Source organism: Cydia amplana, chromosome 23 (assembly GCF_948474715.1).
Source record: "Cydia amplana chromosome 23, ilCydAmpl1.1, whole genome shotgun sequence".
Taxonomy (NCBI): Eukaryota; Metazoa; Arthropoda; class Insecta; order Lepidoptera; family Tortricidae; genus Cydia; species Cydia amplana.
The window spans coordinates 10,527,351-10,550,310 of record NC_086091.1 but is presented as its reverse complement, the minus strand read 5'-3'; the positions used below and the strand labels follow the sequence as shown (position 1 = coordinate 10,550,310).

General features: G+C 38.9%; 1 protein-coding gene and 1 non-coding gene across 2 annotated transcripts; one reads left to right on the top strand and one right to left on the bottom strand.

The window, feature by feature from the left end:
- Window positions 1-302: 302 nt before the first annotated feature.
- LOC134658668 (homeobox protein 2-like) lies at window positions 303-13,573 on the bottom strand. Its single transcript, XM_063514321.1, has 6 exons — window positions 13,435-13,573; window positions 6,984-7,137; window positions 3,451-3,552; window positions 2,503-2,583; window positions 1,196-1,817; window positions 303-310 (listed from the first exon to the last, which is right to left on the bottom strand). Exons 1-6 carry the CDS (start codon window positions 13,566-13,568, stop codon window positions 303-305), a joined length of 1,101 nt encoding a protein of 366 aa, XP_063370391.1. The 5' UTR covers window positions 13,569-13,573.
- Trnas-gga (transfer RNA serine (anticodon GGA)) lies at window positions 1,988-2,060 on the top strand. The gene has a single exon. It is a non-coding gene; the product is annotated as a tRNA-Ser (tRNA).
- Window positions 13,574-22,960: the final 9,387 nt, after the last annotated feature.

The window sequence follows — 22,960 nt, the reverse complement described above, 5'->3', positions numbered from 1 at the left end:
TTGATCAATATTTAATTGCGTTCGTTTGGTTTGGTGTGCAAAATTATGCGTAAACTCGGTAGCAAAGTTTGAAATAGTTTATATACCTCTCGTGCTTTGAAAGTTGAAACCCTCGCAACACCCTCGCTCAAGAGTCCACTTTTCGAACCACTATGCTCGTGGTTCAATTTTGGATTTTTTCGCTTACTCTGGTATCAATATTATAGCGCGAGAAGTTAAACAACAACTTTGCCCCCTTGTAAAACAAATGGCCATTGTAGAGTAATTCGCCATTACTGGCCACCCTAAACTAAAAATGAATTCTATTCACCTATAAACAGGTATATATAGGTGCATAAAATTAATTTTTAGTTTAGGGTGGCCAGTTACTGGCGACTTATCCTATATGCCATCAATTTGCATAATAAATAATACATAATATATCAATATTTTACCTTTTGACACAGCACAGGTGGGTAAATGACACAATGTTTTCTTTTCATTAATTTAATTTTTGTCTCTTAAAATAGTTATAATTTATTTACAATAAAATATTATTATAGACTTAGAAAATGGTAACTTATTATTTTTAGGACATTGTTTAATTATTATTTTATTTACATTATACTGAGCGCATGAGAGGCTGTGCCCGGCAGTGGGCCGTATATAGGCTGAATTATTTATTTATAACTTAAATACCTATTAATCTTATCAATAAAAGTATTAGTTAAAACTGGTTTAGCTCCCGAAAAGTCAATATTCTTCTTCAAATTCACAAAAGATGCAATCGTAGACGCCAAAAAACCTTTAGGCGTTGTCACTACTGGACTCGCGTATTTTGGAACAGGAGTTACAGGTATAAAACTTGGACCTATACTACTCCTGATATTTGTGTACAAATTAGGTTTCGTTGTACCTATTATTACTACTCTTTCTGTAGTTGCGTCAAAGTATGGACTAGGAGTGGTTGAGGGTACGCTTATTTCAATTGGTATTTTCGAGTATAAATACTCATTATTTGACGGTGATTTAAACGGCTTCTTTTGAATGAAAAGTGGCTTCAATTCTTCATACGAAGGCACAACTGTAGAGGCTGTACTGTAAGTCTTTTTAGGTACAAATTTGGGATTTTTAGGTCCAGAAAAAGCAGTAAATTTGCTTTTATGCGGATCGTAGTTATTATACTTATCTTCATATTCTAATGAATAATCATTACCATAATACTCTTTAGAATGTTGATCATTATATTGATAATCCTCTTTAGATGCATGATTTTCTGTCACTGGTTTTGTATCTACATGATAATTATTATCTATATCATTAACTCTTTTAACATTATTAACATCATAATGCGCGTTATAATCTACATTGTTAATGTAATTATCAATATAATTCCTATCAAAATCATTTTTACTATCATAATGTTTCTGATTGCTTGCATAATTATGTTTTTGCTCATGATTGTTATAATTTATATAATCAATGCTTCCAGTAGGTTTCTGATTGCTGACAAAATCATGATTGGAATTATGATTGCTGTTATAATTTATATAATCACTGTTTCCAGTAGGTTTCTGACTGCTGACATAATCATGATTGGGTTTATGATTGCTGTTATAATTTCTATAATCTATGTTTCCACTTTTTTCATCGTCGTATCTCACATCAGCATTGTATCCGTTCTCATCAGCCGTGTATGATACGATTTGCATGCGCCCGTCGGGGAGTCGAACCCGGTACTCCCCGTTGGTGGCTGAGCCGCTGCTGTGTTGTGAATGGGAGAAGTCATCGCCGGTTTTCTGATCTCGTACGATGTAGGAGAACGCGTAGTTCTGAGCCTGGAAGCAATAAACAATTGTAGAATCACCAGTCCGTTAACTCATTCATCAGAGAGAGAGAGAGAGAGGGAGAGAGAGAGTCTCTCTCTTGCTTGCCCTTATAGTTGGGTAAAGACGCCTAGTCTTAGTAAGATGGCATATAGTCGAGAAATTGGGACGGGTTCCACCGTGGCGGGGTGGCCAAGGGGTTCAAGGCGTTAGCCCGGATTGCTAAAGACGCCGGTTCGAATCCGGCCTTCACCACTGGAGGGCTTCGTCACTTTTTCTTTAATATATGACATCTATTTCAGTTTATAATTTATATATAGTAGTGTGACTATGTACTTAAAAACACAAATGAAAATATTTAATAAAATAATTTGATTTGTTCCCAAAGTTGTGTCATCAGAGAGATGCATTAGAAGAAGACGAAGAAGAAATACATTTATTCCATAAATCTCACATACACAGGACAATAAGATGAAAGAAATAAGATAAACAGACAATAATTAGAACAGCAAAACAAAGACAAAGAACATTATAACAAAGAAGACATTAGATTATTGTATTTGTAGCAATAGTATTGATTTAATCCACATCTCCGCCTGCAGCTTCCCTGTTACATTACAACTCTGAGGGTTTATTATACTATAGTGTTAAAGTATAGAAAGCTATATTAAATATTTTCAAAAAGCTTGAAACTTACTTGATTATAATCGTTGTTGTCATCATCGTTCACGTTATTGCTTTCATACTGTTTCGAGTAGTCCGGCTCCTTGATCTGAAAATTATCATTTCAACTGTCATCACCATTTCTGCTTCAAAAATTATCATTTCAAATGTCATCACCATTTCTGCTTCAAAAATTATCATTTCAACTGTCATCACCATTTCTGCTTCAAAAATTATCATTTCAAATGTCATCACCAAATGACATTTCAAATGTTTTCAAATGTTTGTTTTCAAAAAAGCTATTTCAAAAATTAGGAGATTTTCGGTTCACCGGAATCTATCTTTTTGCTTTTCTATGTACCATCGCCCACACTCTTAACTGTCTAACGGTGGGCCTTATGCCTTTTGTAATAAGGTCCACAGACGGACAGTTAAGAGTGTTGCTGTTTGTATGTATGATCGATTTGTAAGTTCTTTCTTTAAAAGGATCAAGAGTCTTCACAAGGTCACAGTTTTTCCTATTATCGTCGCGTTAATTCGCATCTAAATGATGGGACCCCGGAGATATCGAGGATGGGGAAGGCCTATATGCAGCAGTGGTTACCACTGCCAGCTATTATACCTAAAGCATTTATTCCTAAACGCTTGTCAAGTCTAACAACGATCTCCTGGTCTAGTCATGTAGTAGCGTCCTTATATATCGGTTTGACGACCGGTCTGGCCTAGTGGGTAGTGACCCTGCCTGTGAAGCCGCGGTCCTGGGTTAGAATCCCAGTAAGGGCATTTATTTGTGTGATGAGCGCAGATATTTGTTCCTGCGTCATGGTTGTTTTCTATGTATTTAAGTATTTGTATATTATATCTATCGTTGTCTGAGTACCCACAATACAAGCCTTCTTGAGCTTACCGTGGGGCTTAGTCAATTTGTGTAAAAAATCCATTATTAATTATTATTAATTTATTATATCCGTCATTTTGGTACCTTGTAATTACTATGAGAAGGTGTTTTCTGTAACTGCCGTAGATTCTGGTTGGCGTGGTCTGATATCGCCCTGTAGATTGGCGGCAGAGTAGGTTGCTCTTGCTGAAAAACAAAAATGTTATCTTAATTTAGTTTACTCTAGCAGATATGAGCGTAAATGGGCTTAAACGAGACTCTGGCAAAGGCCGGGATAACGCTAGGTAGAAGAAGCAGAAGAAGAATTTAGTTTACTCTATTGCTGTGTTGTTTTCTCAATATGCAGTATATGGTCCTGGCAGAATACCAGTGCTTCTCCCAATGGGTGAAGCGTAATACTGAGCCAGAACCCTTTTGTTTTGCTGCGATGCACACAGCATTTACTTGTATGAAAAGTGTTTTTATGTATGTTTTCTTTCTTTTTCTTTTTTGCGTAAATCTGTGTGACTATATATTATCTGTCTTAGTAATTTTCCATTTTTCTCTGGATTGTTTTTTGTATACTGTCATTGTTGTAACTTTGAATATCTTGTGTGTATTGTGGCAAATAAATAAATGGACTATCTATGCAGTAAAGTCAATACGTAGGCACAGAATAAGCCGTAAAAGTATTATCATACGTTAAGTCGCTCTACTGAGAGCATGTCAGGATTCCGTCAGAAACTCAATGACGCGTGTACAGACGTGCCGCGCACATATATAAACGCAAATCATTTTTGATGTATGGCGTGTCCGCCCTGTGACGTAGGTGACGTAGGCGAGAAAACCGCTAGGCCCAAATTGGACTGCGGTCACGTCTACCGTATGCATCTGGAGAGGCGGGCTAGCTAAGGGTGGTATTCCACCTGTCCAATTTCTTTGTCCAATGTGCGTTTTTTCTCACAATTTGCTTGAGAGAGAGAGTGAGACGCTATGAGATTGGACAAAGATATTGGACAGATAGACAGAGGGCGGACGGATGACTGGCTCCTGAACAACTGGCTGGAGAAAACACCAAATCGGGAGTCGTGGAAATCAAGGGAAAAGGCCTTTGCCCAGCAGTGGGACACTCAGATAGGCTAGAAAAAAAAACAATACAGTGGTATACGGGTAGTGTAGCTTGTTTTCACATTGAGACCCCGAATGGGCGGACAAATCGCAGGAAGCGATCCGATTCTATTTCATGTCATCATCATCAATATTTAAGAGCTATGCTCTTGTCGGTGGAGTAATCGCCACTTCTCTTTTCTGGGCCAGCCTTTTAACTTCCTCGTACGACACGACAGAAACTGTATCTATTTCATGTAAAAAAATAATATCTATGTCCATGTTCCGGTTCCGGTCACTAACCATTACTTATATATACATATAAACAAACATAAGCACAATATCTCACGTATCTTAGCCCGGTTCCCAGGCGCACAAAAACGTGTGTTTTACGGAACAATGCTCGTGATGTGGGCCGTTCATGGTGACTTGCGGCTTACCAAGAGGCTGTGTCGGGCCACGAGACCAGCGGGAAGATTTGATGTCAAGATGGAAGCTTCTTACCCCCCAAAAGTGGCCCCCATGTTTAAAATTCATTTGTTTACATGTCCATCTTTGGGTCACTAAAGGCTCATTTAGATGGTGCGAGAACTCGCATGCGCGTTTCATTACATTGCGTCATTTGATCGGTGGGCTGAATTGATGTAACCTCAATGGTCTGCAATGTAACTTAAATCGTATACGAGTTCGCGTGCCGTCTAAATGAGCCCTAACTTACATATGTGTACCAAATTTCAACTTAATTGGTCCAGTAGATTCCGAGAAAATTAGGCTGTGACAGACGGGCAGACAGACAGACGCACGAGTGGTTCTATAAGGGTTCCGTTTTTGCCTTTTGAGGTACGGAACCCTAAAAGTGTCCACTCAGTTTGTACTTTCAACCAACTTGATTCCTAGGCCACTATAGAACCATGTCATAATGGATCAAATAGTTATTGACAACCTGTGTTAGCGCATAATGTACATCGCCCACTGTATGAACTGTCAAATTTGATTCCTAGGTCACTACCACTATAGAACCATTGTCAATCAATTTATTTATCTTCTATAGGGCAGTGCTTATTGACTAGCGACCCACCCCGGCTTTGCACGGGTTAACAAATTATACAGAAACCTTCCTCTTGAATAACTCTATTTATTTAAAAAAAACCGCTTCAAAATCCGTTGCGTATAATTTTAAAGATGGCAGCAGGAAGCGACTTTGTTTCATACTATGTAGTGAAGTGATGTATAGCATGTCATGTATCTAGTGTTCAAAGCGACAAGGTTCAATATTGGCCTAGGAATCGAATTGATTCACTGTACCTACACTATTCTTCGTGCTCCCGCTACTCTCCGTTTTAGTGGCCCCACCCAAGGAGCGTTTCGTGTGTTTTTTCCATCTGCCCTATGATTGATCGCCGCGCATTGTACGCACCTGCTTGTATTAACACCATTGTTTGTAATTACAAATGCTATCGATCAAACGCTGAACGTTACATTTGTAGCGATTTCTTTGCGTATTAGGATTAGTTGGTTTAATTCTCATTCATAATCATCATCATCATATCAGCCTTTTAGCCTGAGCATAGGCCTCTCTTCGAGTACGCCACTTATCCCGGTCCTGAGCCAATCTCATCCAGAAGTGACCCGCAATCTACCGAATATCGTCCACCCAACGAGCCAACGGACGCCAGGCACTCCTTTCGTCTGGAAGCGGCCACCATTCCGTAAACATTTTGGCCATTTTAGCCCACCTGGGGCCAGTTTCTCAAAAGCTTGTAATGTAACTTGTAATACAAGTGGAAGTCCCTTTCTAACAAAAGCTGTCAAACAGTGACATCCGCTTGTATTACAAGTTACAAGCTTTTGAGAAACGGGCCCCTGCCATCACTGCCTGCAATCCCACTAGTCACGTGAAATCAAGGGGCCGACTTAACTCGTTAATTTGACAGCTGTGACATGGCTATCACATCTTCATTTGTCTTAAGTTAAGAGTCACACGAACCCGCCGCCAAAAAGCCGCTTCCATACATTCTGCTCTTATTTTAAAACGGCATGCTTAAATTAGGTGCATGAAGCTTAGTCTAAACATTTACGTAACAAATATCTTTGGTACAAAACTATCACCAAATATCACCAATCGGTCAAAAATAGGCTAAATATGATCACATGATTTCTGGACGACCCCTAACATGCAGCTATTTCAGAATAAATCGTTTTTAAATGAGAGCGTAACTTTCGGCCCGATTCGAACAATGCTTATGAGAAGTCATAGCGAGGTATTAGAATTATTGTTCTGGAGGCGTATTCTGATTTTAATAACAGGATATGAATTTGATCTAGATTAGTTATCTATCAATGCGTATGACCTGTCAGTGTCAAAAGTGACAATTCCTCAACCAAAACCGACACTTTTGACACTGACAGATCGGTATCGTAGGTACCGCTGTGAATTCTCATAATCATCGTTCGAATTGGGCCATTCGACTGTATGTCAGCGGCTATTAGGTTCGTAAATATGGCTATTAAAATGACTTTTAAGGTCTTACCTCGTAATCATATTGGTAGTGCACGCGGCTCTGCTCAGCTACGGAGTTGTTCAACTCGCTTCTAGCTATGGACTCGGTGAGTGGCCGTGACGTCACGATTAGTGGTGGTCGCGGGGGAGGGGGGGCGTCATTGGGGAACACTACTGGGCCTTGTCTGTGGGAGAAATGGAATTAGAAGGTTGTATGGATTGTATGAGCGATAAGACCTGACCTATTAAACATCGCAAATCTACATTGGGGTTATTTATACCTGTTTCCCGCCGAGTTTGTTGCCGGTCCCATATTGGGATACCCTCCTCATGCCCTCCTCCAATTGAGGGGGATTTAAATCTTCTCGAGGCAGAGGTGTAGGGTTGGAGCCGGTGTAGCTTTATTTGACGTTCATAATCGCATTGTAATATGCCTACTTGAATAAATTATCTTTTATCACTTCCTCACTTTGAATTTCGCCTCTTTTTCTACTGAACATGTTGGCTCGTCAGAGTAGGTATAGCTGGTTAACCAAATATTGTCAGTAAAAAAGGCGCGAAATTCAAATTTTCTATGGGTCGATATCCCTTCGCGCCTACAATTTTTCAAATTGGCGCCTTTTTCTACTGTCAAGATGTGGTTGACCAAGTTATATACCTAGTAGGGATGCTGTGCTCCTAGTAAACGCTGGATTAAGCCCTGGTTTAACTTAAACTATGTAGCCTTTGTCTAAGTTCGCCGGAGGCAAACTCAAGTTTACCACTATTGTATTCTGTTATGTGTTTAACTGTGGCAATTTGGACTTTATTGACATCTGGGCTATAGCCGCGAAAATCGAAGTTTGCAAATTGCGGGCATCTTTCTCTGTCACTCTAATTACGCCTTCATTGGAGTAAAAGAGAAAGATCTCCGCAAATTACGAATTTCGGTTTTCGCGGTAGGCCCTCTGTACCCCTGTACGGCTACCATCAGTTTGGCACTGACATAAACGCCGTCGAGAACATAATTTACAGATGTATAGAAAGTAAATTACGAGCGAGATCGCTCGTACTCGTATATTAGTGCAAACGAGATGTATAGAAAGTAAATTACGTTCTCGATAGCGTAAATGTCAGTTTTGACACTGTCAGTGACTCATGGTACGGGCTTAGTGTAAATTTCATTCGATAGCGTGATGTGACGTACGCGTTTGTTTGGGATTTTGAGTTTCCAATACGTCCCGCTTGGCGCGCTGTCCAAAATCCCAAACAAAAATAGACATAACGCAAACGAGAACGCCCGTCACGCTATCGAAGGAAATTTACAATAAGGGTTCTGTTATTTATAATCGTTTTCCATCATATTTTCTCGGAAACTTTCGTATTTATCATGCTACTTCAGTCAACCTCAGTCCTTTTTGTACCGAGACTGACTGAAATAGCAAGACACGTTCGTACGTTTCCGAGAAAATACGATGGGAAACAATTATGGACTATATCTGTATCTAATAGGGTAATTTGCCAGTAACTGGCCACCCTAAATTAAAATTAATTCTATTCACCTATAAACATAATTCATTTTAGTAAGCGAATTACCCTTTATATTAAAAACATTCTATTCGCTTTCTACAGACGTACCTACAAATTATTATTATATACCCGTGACGCAAAGACAACAATAACACTTGCTCTACATAAGATCGCCATTTTGAATTAAGTTGGATTTTACGCTGTCACTGTGTCATGATTGTCACATTGTCATTTTTATTTTAGCATAATAAAACCTAAGATTCAGGTTCTTTAATTCTATTCCATATCAATTTATTATGCTAAAATTTCTTTAATGCTCGTAAAAGAAAGAATCATTCAATGGAGAAGTATCTTAGACCCGAAAAATTCGAAGCGGATCCGTTGGATAGCCAAAATGCTTCAAAATGGCTCCATTGGAAAAAGACTTTTGAAAATTTTCTTCAAGAATGTAAAGCTGAAACGGATACGGTAAAATATAAACTGCTTATTAATCTCATAGCGCCAAATATTTACGAATATATCGCTCAAACAACTGACTATAACAGTGCTATGTCTACACTGGAATGTTTATTCGTCAAACCGAAGAGCGAGATTTTCGCACGCCATAATCTGGCCTCCCGACGTCAACAGAATGGGGAGACCGTCGACCAATACCTTCAAGCGCTTAAACTACTCTCAAAAGATTGCTGTTTTAAAGCAGTTACCGCCGACCAATACGAAAAAGATTACATTAGAGATTCATTTATCGCGGGTCTATCGTCTTCCGCAATTCGTCAACGTTTGCTTGAAAATATGACTCTTACGCTAGATGCTTTATTTTACCTTTATTTTACCTATGTTTACAAATAAATAAATTTTGATTTTGATTTTGATTTTGATGAAGCTCATAATCAAGCTCGTGCTTTAGAATCTGCCCAAATACAATCACAAAGTTTCATTCCACAACAAACCGCTGCAGTCGGGCCATCCTCGTCAATTCCTGTACAATCCACGTCCACTGCGGCAGCCACATCTACAACTCGGAAACCTAATACATACGTGACAAATTCTCAGAATGAAAAATGCTACTTCTGTGCAAACCCACGCCATCCTCGTCGATTGTGCCCAGCTTTTCAAGCCACCTGCCTAAAATGTGGAAAACAAGGACATTTTGCGAAAGTGTGTAGAGGAAGCGCCTTGCAAAACGCAGCTATATTAACAAACGATGACGAACAAAGTGGGAACGAGTCTTCATGTTTGACACTAGCAGCAAGTGGGACAGAAAAATGCATTACAACTATCGAGGTAAATGGAATAAGTCTCCGAGCCTTGATCGACACGGGAAGTTCATCCAGTTTCATAGACGAAGAAGTAATTATACAATACGGCCTTACCACGAAGCCCTGGGGCCAAAGCGTAACAATGGCAACATTAGAACACCAATCAAACATTAGTCAAGTCTACGTGGCAACTATAACTCTAGAGAATCGGACTCATTCTGGTTTAGACCTTCGCGTTCTGAAAAATCTGTGCTGCAAAGTCATATTGGGCCGTGACGTACTGAAGCAATATTCTTCAGTAGAATTTGAATTCGGCGGACATTTGCCTCCCTTGAAACTGTTCGCCTTAGAAGAAGCTTGCATCGACCCCGTCGATTTATTTGCCAATATGTCACCTGAATGTCACCCAATTGCAGTAAAATCTCGTAGATTTGCGCCTCATGATCAAAAGTACATCGAAGATGAAATCAACAAACTTCTAGCTGATGGAATCATTGAAGAGAGTAACTCGCCATGGCGCGCTCAGGTTCTACTGACAGGCGGCGCGCATCACAAAAAACGTATGTGCATTGACTACTCGCAAACTGTAAACAAATATACTTACCTTGATGCATATCCCCTGCCTAATATCGAAGAGGTTATAGCGAAGGTATCAAACTTCAAAGTATTCAGCAAGATTGACCTAAAATCGGCCTATCACCAGATTCCTATTATTCCTGAAAACAGACCCTTAACAGCATTTGAAGCAGCAGGCAATTTATATCAATTCCGTCGTATCCCGTTCGGGGTGACGAACGGTGTTGCATGTTTCCAAAGAGCTATAGATTCAATAATCCGGAAAACAAGTATTGATGGAATATATCCCTATTTGGATGACATAACTGTATGCGGGAAAGATAAGAAAGACCACGAAGAAAAACTAAATATTTTTTTAAAAATCGCAGAGAAGTATCACCTGACTATCAACAAAGAAAAGAGTCAATTCGCTTTGACAGATATTAGTATTCTTGGATATAATATAAATAATGGAATTGTAAAACCTGATCCAGACCGACTACGTCCGCTCCTCGATTTAGCATTGCCTCAAGATTCAGCATCTCTAAAACGAGCTATGGGACTGTTTTCACACTACTCTAAATGGGTGCCCGACTTTTCAAACAAGTTACACCCGCTAACACTAGTAGAGAAATACCCTTTGGACTCCAGACAAGCTGCTGCATTTGAAGAAATTAAACGCATTATATCGAAGTCGACGCTGTCCGCCATCGATCCTGATGAAACTTTTACTGTTGAAACAGATGCATCAGACTATTCCATCGCTGCTTCGCTGACACAAAATGGCCGACCTGTAGCATTTTTTTCGAAATCTCTAAGCGACAGTGAGAAGAACTACCCTATTATTGAGAAGGAAGCCTACGCTATAATAGAAAGCCTCAAGAAATGGAGACATTATTTACTCGGACGATCATTTTATCTCATAACTGATCAAAAATCGGTAGCTTACATGCTACAAGGACATGCTAGTAAAATAAAGAATGATAAAATTCAGAGATGGAGAATAGAACTTTCAAATTATACATTTGACATCAAATATCGTCCAGGGAGTCAAAACACTGTAGCAGACGCTCTGTCAAGGCAAGTTTGCTGCGCAGCGTCTACCGATGACCGTTTAAAGGAATTACATCAGTCACTTTGCCATCCTGGTGTAGCTCGACTAACGCACTGGATCAGATCTAAAAACTTACCATTTAGCTGTGATGATGTAAAGAGAGTAGTATCGTCATGCCCTACATGTGCGGAAATCAAACCCAGATTCAGCAAATCAACAGGGACTTTAATAAAAACTACCGCACCATTTGAAAGATTATCTATGGACTTCAAAGGGCCAATACCATCAGCTACGCGAAACAAATATATTTTGACAATCATAGACGAATACTCCAGATTTCCGTTTGCCTATGCTTGCGCAGATATGAGCACGGAGACAGTCACAAAATGCCTGAGCGAACTGTTTTCTGTATTTGGATATCCGGCAACTATTCACACAGACCAAGGGACTTCTTTTATGTCTACTGAAATGAAAGACTTTTTACACTCTAAGGGCGTATCCACAAGCAGATCCTCACCTTATAATCCGCAAGGAAATGGACAGGTCGAACGCCTGAATGGTACTCTGTGGCAGGGATGTTGCGAACATCCGCATCCGCATCCGCAACCGCGGAACTTCCGCATTATTTTCAACATCCGCATCCGCATCCGCATCCGCATAAAATCGATGCGGATTTAATGCGGATGCGGATGTGGAACAGTTCGGTACAGGAACGTCTTAGCATCGGCGTAAGTGCTAGATTGCTAGGTAATTTAGTCATTAGCCAAAAAAACCTATTAGAAATTAGCAGTCAAGCGTGAGTGGGACTTAATGTAGGGAACCCTTGGAACGCGAGTCCGACTCGCACTTGGCCGGTTTTTTGAAATAAAAATGACTAAAATGTAATATTTGACGTTTTTTATGTAGCTATCTTGACATCCGCATCCGCATCCGCATCCGCGGATGTCAAAAAATCGGCATCCGCAACATCCCTGCTCTGTGGCAAACAATTCGCCTTGCTTTAAAAACCAAAAACTTACCTATTACCATGTGGGAGACTGTGATGACACAAGCGTTACATAGCATCCGGTCCTTACTTTGCACTTCAACTAATAAAACACCGCACGAGAGAATGTTTAACCACTGTCGACGATCTTCGTGGGGACAATCTATGCCACCTTGGCTACAGCCCGGAAAAGTCCTCCTTAAGAAATTCATTCGTGCAAGTAAGTACGACCCTCTGGTAGAAGAAGTTGATCTAATAGAAGCAAATCCTAGCTATAGTACAGTGAGATTATCAAACGGCAAAGAGATGCTAGTTTCGAATCGCCACCTCGCTCCCAGGGGTGCAGTGCCACTAACGGAATCTAACACAAACGATCTTTCTCCTACAAATAATAGTGCAGATAATGACACACATCATGATTTTGAATGCCATGGAAATGAAGGACTTGCAGATCCCATAGCTCGGTCCTCTGACCCAGTAACTGAAACAACCCCGAATGACGGAGCTCCAGACGTAACTGCAGAGCCAACTTCTCCCCCTCTTATTCCAAATGAACCACGGCGATCGGAGCCAGCTCCTTCCCATTTTATTCCGAATGAGCCACGTCGTTCGGCTCGAGCTCGACGACCCCCTTCCCATCTGATGGACTACGTTCAGGACTAAGGAGGGAAGAATGTCATGATTGTCACATTGTCATTTTTATTTTAGCATAATAAAACCTAAGATTCAGGTTCTTTAATTCTATTCCATATCACACTGACATTAACCTCCTTTTCGCAGTCGGATGTAATAGTTTGCATTTTAAATATTTGCAGTTATCGTTAGGGTAACAGCTTCCTAAGGCCCAAGGTCCTTACCTATAGTACTTGTTCACTGTGAATTCGATGAAATTTAAACCATATTCAATTGGGAATTATTTTTAATGTATTGTTTGGAAATTGGAATTGGTTTTCTTTGCATTTTCCTTTAAAATGTAAGAGTGTGTTTTTAGAAAGTATTATAAACATAAATATATGTATGTTTGACTAATTGGTGGTGGTATGTTATTCCAACATCTGGTTGCACGGTACCGAAAACTCCCTTTAAAAGCTGCATACCGGTGCTGAGGAATATATCTTACTTGGTGGGTTTGACTTCCTTAAGGTACTGTTCATAAGGGTGATAATTGTAATGCCTGGGTCCAAGCAGGCTGGATGGTGTGGAAACCTCGGCAGCTACTCTTGACAGTAGGGCGAGGAGCAGGAGCCGGGACATGGTCTGAAAAAGGTTTCATTATTTGTCAAAATATATAAACATAACGGTAGGTAGGTATGATAGGGTAGGTATTTGACTGTATTAATAAAAATCACACCATGCATGAAATAAAGCACCAGAAGATTAATAGAGAAACGTAGACAGCAGTTATTTTTAGATATAATTTCTATTTTAAAACCCGTATCAAGTAATTTGATTGTGACGTCACATGCTAGTGTTTCATATAAATTCCATAGTAGCAAAATCGTTTTGACAGTTCGAAAAAAGAAACTGATTTGACTAGTAGTCAAATACCCTATACCAAGTTGTTAAGCAACTATTGCTTACATAATAGCAAAATAGGTATGACACTTATGACTGTTATGAGTTATGAATAAATAAAGTTTTCCATTATCGTGTAAATAAATGTCTCTGAATACCAGTTCCTTCAGTTTACAGGTTTAAAAAACAATACAGGCAGATTTTCAATACCCAATCAAAAACGGCAGCGCCCAATAAAAATTAAAATTCTTTATATCTTGATTGCAACCATTGTCTAGTGGGTCGACATTGCCGACAGATCACTTGTTCGCTAGATGGCGTATGGAAAATGGGTCGATGGCATACAAGGTGTAACAAAAAGTGGCGATCCGTTTAATGGCATATTAGGTATTGTATCGTGTTATCGTGTTAATCGTGTCATTCATACGACAAATGAAAACAAAACTAATTAAAGACGCTTTGTACTCCATTGACGAACAAAGAAGAAGAAGATAAAATGTAAATTTTATGAATAAATAATTGAATTGAATTGAATTAAATAATGGTTATGACTAGGAAAAGTAGAAGAAACATTTTTTGGCGTTTGTATGTAGGGCCCGTTTCTCAAAAATTTAATTGTACCTTGTAATACAAGCGGATGTCACTTTTTGGCAGCTTTTGTTAGAAAGGGGCTTCCACTTGTATTATAAGTTACAAGCTTTTGAGAAACAGACAAAATTTTTTTTCGCGGTAAAGTTTTTTTTATAGGCGATATATTTTTAATAATATATTTCTATACAGAAAAAGACATGTACGGACGATTCAGAGCGAAAAAAGGCCTGTTAGTGTCGTTGAATGGTTATGTAGTACCTATACCCACGTGTATAATATAAAACGCTTCATAATGAGGAGTGTATCGCAGGTAGTCTATGTACATCTTGTTCGTGCTATTGTCTCTTGGGAAATGGTGGGTTTGCGTGACCCATTTTTTGTAGACTATGGATTTGGGGTCAAACATTATGGCTGCTGCTTTTGTGTACGTAACAGAGGTACCTATGTACAGTCGCCATCAAATACATCGGAGCGGCCGAGGTCCTCAAAAATATTTGAACACGCACTCTTGACACTCACGCCTTGACAATAGAGGCGTGCTCAGATATTTGTGAACGTCTTGGCCGCTTCGATATATCTGATGACGACTGTACTGTAAGGAGAGGTCACGCACACATTGAGACCATTGAGTAGGCATTGATGACAATAATAGAGTTCTTATCTCTAATAACTAAAAAAAAAAAAAACTATTACCTACCTAATATTGGCTTGGCTAAAATTGGTTCGAATCCTGGTAAGGGCATTTGTTTATGTGTTTGACACGAATATTTGTTCCTGTAGGGCTAAGTTTCAGTTTAGGCCCTAAACAGAATCGCAATAAGGACATCATGGTAAGGCCCCTGGTAGGTAGCAGTTTAAATTCGAAACAGTAGATCTCTGCCAGACAGATCAGGGGCTGTTCATAAATTACGTCACCTATTTTTGACGATTTTTGACCCCCGCCCCTAAAATCATCCAAAAATCATGCTTCGAATGACCCCGTTTCCTCCGTCATGCTACCATCATCCGATGTCCAGACCCCCCCCCCCTAATTTGAAATGACGTAATTTATGCATAGCTCCTCAGACGCACAAATGTGTACGGATATCCAGCTAGGTATAGGTAGAATTATTGCTCTGGAGGCGTATTCTGATTGTAGTAACAGTTTATAAATTTGATCTGGATTTGTTATCCATGGGTCTGAATGATCTGTCAGGGTTAAAAGTGACAATTCCTCAAAAAGAAACATCACTTTTGACACTGACAGTATCCATAACCATAACAAATCCAGATCAAATTCATATCCTGTTATTACAATCAGAACACGCCTTCTGTTTTTTTGTAAATTCGCCTTTCTCCGTAAGTCAAGTAAATACCTAGCTAATTTATATAAAAGTTTAAAAAGTTAGACAAGCCTTACCTGCGAGTTGCTTCGAATACCTCCGCTGAAGTTAAAAGTTGCCTAACATTGTTTTGAACAAGCTGCTATAGGAGCTTTTGTTTAGGCGTTGGATTCTGAATAACCATTTAAACGCTAGTATTTCTGTGAGCTCTAGGTAAAATTTCTTAAAATTGCATCGCAAAAAATCCGTACAATCATCGAGCTTGCTCAAAAAATTTCTTGAGAAACGGTTGAGAAATGTGACTTGTAGGAGATAACGTAATATATGGACAGACCCACGAATGCACATTAGCCCGAGCTGTAATGGAGACTTTCGCTTTCGCTCGGTCAAAAACCGTTTGTTTAAATCTTCATATCAGCCCTGTATCGCCCACTGCTGAGCATAGGCCTCTCTTCCAGTACGCCACTTGTCCCGGTCCTGAGCTAATCTCATTCAGAAGTGATCCGCAATCTTCCGAATGTCGTCAACAAGCCAACGGACGCCAGGCGCTTCTTTCATTCGAAAGCGGCCACCATTCTGTTAAAATTTTAGTCCACCTACCATCACTCTGCCTAGCAACATGTCCCGCCCAACTCCATTTTAGTTTGGTAATGGTTTAAATCTTAGACGCCCGAAAGTCTTTTAGTCGAGAGTGGAAGCCCTCAAAAATCTGGGTGGGTCCACTTCTTAAATCCATCCTTGGGTCCTAAGGACCAATCCTGCCAGAGGAAATCTCTTGTTCATGCAACGCCGTCGCCCGTCGTTGACCTTTTTATACTCTGAGCACCTTCCATACTCTTAATTTCGAATCAGGGTTAAATATGTAAATACTTTTTGGCCGGTATTTCTATGAAGTTATATACTGTGTTGTGTAAGAGTTAGGTCTATTTATTAGATTGCTAAAGTGACCCATGTCAAAAAGGTCAGACATTCTATCCAGGCTAACACCATAAACTTAGCCCATAGCCCATAGATAGGCGAGACTGCCAACAATAGACTCCGTTTTATAAAGCGTTTACCAAGACGAGGGGCCCGTTTCTCAAAAGCTTGTAACTTGTAATAAAAGTGGAAGTCCCTTTCTAAGAAAAGCTGTCAAAAAGTGACATCCGCTTGCATTAAAAGTTACAAGCTTTTGAGAAACGGACCGGAGGTTACTATGACAGTCAATTTTTCGGGGGTTAGGCTCACGTCATGTTTGTTCGAGCTAATAATGGTGGCTAATTCAAACTTACATTTTGATGTCAATATAGGTACCTATATCTTTTTGTTGCCATTCGCCTGTGCTTTTGGCTCGAGCTGTTACATGTACGGACGTGTTCGAGCGAAATGCACCCACGAATGATAAAACAATTGCATTATAGTTGTAAGTGTGGTAAATAAATAAAAAATAAAATAAATATTATGGGAGCGCCAACGCGTGGTAACGCGAGTCTTTTATGTTTCATCTACTAGACAAGTGATCTGTGACCTAGCCCGAGGTCGGCCCTTTATAAGGTCCGTCAGTGAAATGTCAGATCTAATATCTGTAATATTACTCATGTTTATTGTTTACACTCTTATATGTGTAGATATAGGGTGTTTTACTGCACGTACAGTCAGCAGCAGAAGTTGCTAAGCGGGCGAGGTGTTCAAAATGATCTTGACGCGACTTTATTTTTAAGAGAATAAGAGCGTGTCAAGCTAATTTTGAACACCTCGCCCGCTTAGTAACTTCTGCTGCTGACTGTACATAGCTACCAATTATGTACCTAAAAGTTAGAAATCCCATACAAAAATAGACATAACGCAAACGCGAACGCTCGTCACGCTATCTAATAAAATTTACACTAGGAGTTCTGAGCCCGTACCATGAGTCATTTACAGTGTCAAAACAGACATTTACGCTATCGAGAACGTAATTTACTTTCTATTAGTGATGTACCGACTATTGATTTGGCCGACTAGCCGACTAATCGGCGCTCGGATGGCCGGTTAGTCGGCCGACTAGTCGGCTAGTCGACCAGATCATTAGTTTCGTCTAAGTTCGGTTCAGATGCACTTAATAAACCATCGTTTTACCCCTTTCATCGTGCTATTCATCATATTTTAGTAACGCTAAAAATAAAAAATAAATCCTTAGGCTATATTCATACGACAACCGTCCGACAATCGGACATAAGAAAGCGACCACACGGTCAATAATTCGAACAAAAGTTTTCGTAAGCACCCTAAATAGTAATTTGGGTAAAAAAGGTGAAAAGCTTATATGGTAAATATTTGCTGTTTATTTCTTTTTGGCCTAGTTTTCTGTAACTTATAAAGTGCCGACTAATCGGCCATTTTTGCCGACTAGTCGCCGACTAATCGCCGACTACAAATGAGGCCGCACAGTCGGCTTTCCCGACTAGTCGGCGAGTAGTCGGTACATCCCTACTTTCTATACATCTCGTACGCACTAATATGTAGTGTGTACGAGCGAGATGTATAGAAAGTAAATTACGTTCTTGATGGCGTTTATGTCAGTGACAAACTGATGGTAGCCGTACTGGTTCTTAGAAGGTTACGTTTTATACTTTATTCTAAACTAAGTATTTACGTTTAAAGCTTATAGAGGTACTAAGTAAGTAGTAAGTACCTACCAACAAAAACTGAAAATGTCAAATTTCTAACACAACACACATTTACAAACGCCTTTTAATCTCGACCAGTGCGATATCCGTATGTGCGTCTGTATGTTTGTCCGTACCCCGTAACAATACAACACAAAAGCCCAAACCTACGCATCGCCGCGGGGCATGCCACTCCACTACTATTTACACAGTCAATGTAATATATATATGCAGCATTATGTGTTACATCTACTGTATATCACTTACTCTAATGTGTAACCTTTAGTTTCGGACATATAGTAAGGAAAGACGGTGGCAATCTCGAAAAGCTTTTTGTGACCGGCGAAGTGGATGGGAAAAGGCCTGGACTTGGACGCAGTCCAATACGTGGGTCTGACCAGATCCACAGCCTTGATTCCACAGTTCACATGGCTCTCCACACCGCCAAAGACAGAAACATGGAAAAAGATCGTAAGAGAGAAAGTGATGCAAAAGGGAGGTCATGACCCTCAATATTGAGGAATAACCCCCTTATTCAGAAACGCGCTACAAACCTTAATTAGCTGATAATCGTTTGTCCTTATCTGTCATTTTGACGTATGTATTCGTAAGAAAGGGATAAAACATAATTTAACTAAATCAGGCCCGTAAAGTTTTATGAATAAGGGGGTTAGTCTTTATGTAGAACAATTAGACTGAACAAACAGTGGAGAGAAGTCCCTTTCTCACAAAAGCTGTCAAAAAATGACATCCGGTTGTATTACAAGTTACAAGCTTTTGAGAAACGCGCCCCTGAGCCCGTACCATGAGTCACTGACAGTGTCAAAAGTTCAAAACTGACATTTACGCTATTGAGAACGTAAAATAACTTACTTTCTATACATCTCGTTTGCACTAATATGCGAGTACGAGCGAGATGTATAGAAAGTAAATTACGTTCTCGATGGCGTTTATGTCAGTGCCAAACTGATGGTAGCCGTACAGATAATGATAAAGTCATAATACTGCTCATGATATACACCGTGCTTTCCACTTGCATCACCGTTGCTAAACAAATTTCCCTATCTGTGCTATATCTACTCCGAGTAGGTATACACCGTATTATTGTTACCGTGCGAAACTTGGGTCATGGGGTAACCTCAAATTTAATGGTGACCTATCTTGATTTTTATTTTATTTTGTGCCTAGTTTTCCTAGAGTATTATACCATTTTGGGATCTTGGTTAGTTGCGTCAACTTTCTAAAATACTTGCCATAGTAGTGCCAGTACTTTTTTTGTACACCACGATGAGTGAAATCGGACTGAAATTTAACATTTTAGGGAAAAACTAACTTTGATTAATTTTTGTGTAAAAACTAAATGTATTCTGGTATTTTTAAGGGTTGTGGTGGATAGCAGTGCTACTTAGGTTGCCGATACAAAAAAAGAACAGAAATAATTGTAGACATGGCCGTTAAAAATACCATTTAGGGGTGTCGATTTTAATTTTTTTTTTGTAATTCCATGATAAATTGAGATATATTTTTTTCATGAGCAGATCTATCTTCTGGTACCAGCTTATCGTTGAATTTTGGGACACGTTGTATATATTTCGGGAATCTCGGAAACAGCTCTAACGATTGCGATGAAGTTTGCTATATGGGGGTTTTCGGGGGCGATAAATCGATCTAGCTAGGTCTTATCTCTGGGAAAACGCGCAAATTTGAGTTTTTATATGTGTTCCGAGCAAAACTCGGCTTCCAAGATCAGATATTATTCATATTATACATCTAATTGCTTAATTTTTTTTCTATAATGTTTATCAAGGAAGGAAAATGTGGACTACTTTTGTATAGTAAAGCGGTCATCCCCTATCTTCTTAAGCATACCTGCTATAAATAAATTATGTATGACCAGGAAACAATAAATAACTCAATAGAAAATAAAATAAAATTTTGCAACATCGGTTTCTGCTCACTTCACCTTAATTAAACAATTAACTATGTACATTCATCCCCAAACTACGTGTAGGTATAAAACCAAGCTGCAAGTCAATAAAAACCGCATCGAAATCGGTCCAGTGGTTTCGTACGTTGTCAAACATGCGGCCGGCAGTTCGGTTTATAATGTAAGTGGTAGTGATGGGACACTGCGGTTTTGGATAGACATGTACTATCGGTTTTTCTGTATTTCAAAATTCTGTATTACTTACTTTTAAATGGTAATAAACTTTATTTTCACCTCAGCAGCTCGAACAAGGGTACTTTGCTACTTAAAAACAGTGAGCAAAATCGCATTTTGCTCACTGAGTGGGACAAAATGAGCAAAATGCGATTTTGCTCACTCAGTGATCAAAATGCGATTTTTCTCACTGTTTTTAAGTAGCAAAGTACCCTTGTTCGAGCTGCTGAGGTGAAAATTAAATTGTTGGTATATCTTAAGAAAACATTAGTGAATAGAGGTAAGTAATGAAGAAGGAATACATTTGTCGGGTTCTCTAATATATTCTCACTGCTGAGGTGAAAAATGTTGTGTACTACACGAGATCAAAGTTATTTACATCTCGTGCGCTTTTGAGTCCCTTACTACGCTCAAGATTCTAAATTAGATTCACTCGCTACGCTCGTGAATCTATTATAGAATCTTTCGCTTGCACGGGACTCAAAATAAGCACTCGAAGAAATATCAAACTTTGATCTCTTGTTGTACAAATAACTATTTCTTTAATTTATATATTTGTTTTCGCATTGTTTTAGAATTTCGATGCAATTATTTTGAAATGTGTTCCATTAGGTAACTCAAACTTTTTTGTACTTTTTCCTATACAGGTTATGTGAAATTCTATTGGGTAAATATTACCGTGGATTTTTCAGTCATCACTACATAGTATAAAACAAATTCGCTTCCCTGTCTGTCTGTCTGTCTGTATGCTTAGATCTTTAAAACTACGCAACGGATTTTGATGCGGTTTTCTTTAATAGATAGACTGCAGTACTTCCTAACCTTTTCAGTCCGGTTACCCCTATGACTAACTAGGGAACCTGATTTTACCCCTCCTCCCAATGGTAATAAAAAATAAAACGTGTACGTTTGTTGTATTGTTATATTAGGTTAGCTTATTACCCCCGTAAAATACCAGTTTTACCCCCACGGGGGTAATTACCCCCAGGTTAGGAACCACTGAGATAGAGTGATTCAAGAGGAAGGTTTATATATGTCACCGTAAAATTGTAAACACTCGTCATATTAATTATAATCTCGCTAGTTACATTATAAACTGACGGTAGGGAGATTATAATCTAACCTAACCAAACCTACGTTCGATTATAAACTAACGGGTTCACAATCTTACGGTGTCATATATAATTTGTTAAGCCGTGCAAAGCCGGGGCGGGTCGCTAGTGATTTTATTAAATTGATTTCAAGAAATGGCGAAAAATTCAAGCTTAGTCCGATACACCAAAATTAGTCAAATTATTTAGCATAGCCTAGCGCTAAAATAACAAATTTAATGGTTAACAAAACGCAATTAATTATCTTGTAGCGATAAATTAAATCAAAATGAATACGTGCTCACGGTATTGTTCGTTTTCATAATTAATCTGTGGGAACCGGTTAAATACTACTATGTCGAATTAACATAATAATACTTAGTTACATCATAATTAAACGTGAGAAGAAACTTTAGTGTCATTGTTGATAAGAACCATGAAATAGTATGTATAGTTTGTCAAAGGATTGTCTCATTTCAAACAGACAGAGAGAATCATACTATCTTTGGCTTACACTAGTACTAGCACCCAAAAGAAAAGGATGAGTATAGTTTTTTTTTGTTCTTTTTTACTGACAATTTGGTTTGACCAACTATATGAAGATAACGAATGATATGACTATAGTTTATTGCTGCCGTCGGATGTTAATGCTGTTGGATAGTGTTTTTAGACTCCGATTATTGTATATATTTATTTATTCTATAACTAGCCTTTGCCCGCGACTTCGTCTGCGTGGAATTAGTGTCAGCAGCTAAAGTAATTATAGCGCTTGCATAATGCTAATAGCAATCATTCAATTTGTGCATTGCTTACTTCAATTATTAGGCAATTCATTAACTCTTTCAATTCCACCCCCTTTGCACTCTCTTCAGGGATGATTCCCGACATAAAAACTATCCTGATATCCTTCTCCGGGACTCAAACTATCTCTATGCCAAATTTCAACTAAATCGGTTCAGCGGTTTAAGCGTGAAGAGGTAACTGACAGACAGACAGACACATTTTCGTATTTATAATATTAGTATGGATGTATGCTAGTTTTAAGATATTTATGTATGGGCCAATAGTTACCAAAAAATAAAGATTTTTTTTCATTTATGAAACTCACTGGAGTTTGTTATTATAATCCGGTCTTTTAACCGGTAAACAAAACAAAGGATTAAATCGCAGCTTACATAAGATTAGATTAGTGTGAAATAATATGTATAAGTTTATTAAATTAGACATAGTTCACATGGCTTGCAAAACTATACTATGCCATGAAAGCCGTGAGAAAATTATTGCTAAGTAACAAGTACTCTATAAGGCTCTATCTAGGTCGTTCTAGGTTAATAATAGT

Bases quoted from the DNA above. Each gene is read 5' to 3' on its own strand.
- LOC134658668 (XM_063514321.1), bottom strand. From the start codon at position 13,568: ATGTCCCGGCTCCTGCTCCTCGCCCTACTGTCAAGAGTAGCTGCCGAG. The intron at 7,138-13,434 runs GTAAGATATATT...TTTCTCCCACAG, and splicing joins AAGGAAGTCAAACCCACCAA to ACAAGGCCCAGTAGTGTTCC. The intron at 1,818-2,502 runs GTAAGTTTCAAG...TATTGCTTCCAG, and splicing joins ACAACAACGATTATAATCAA to GCTCAGAACTACGCGTTCTC.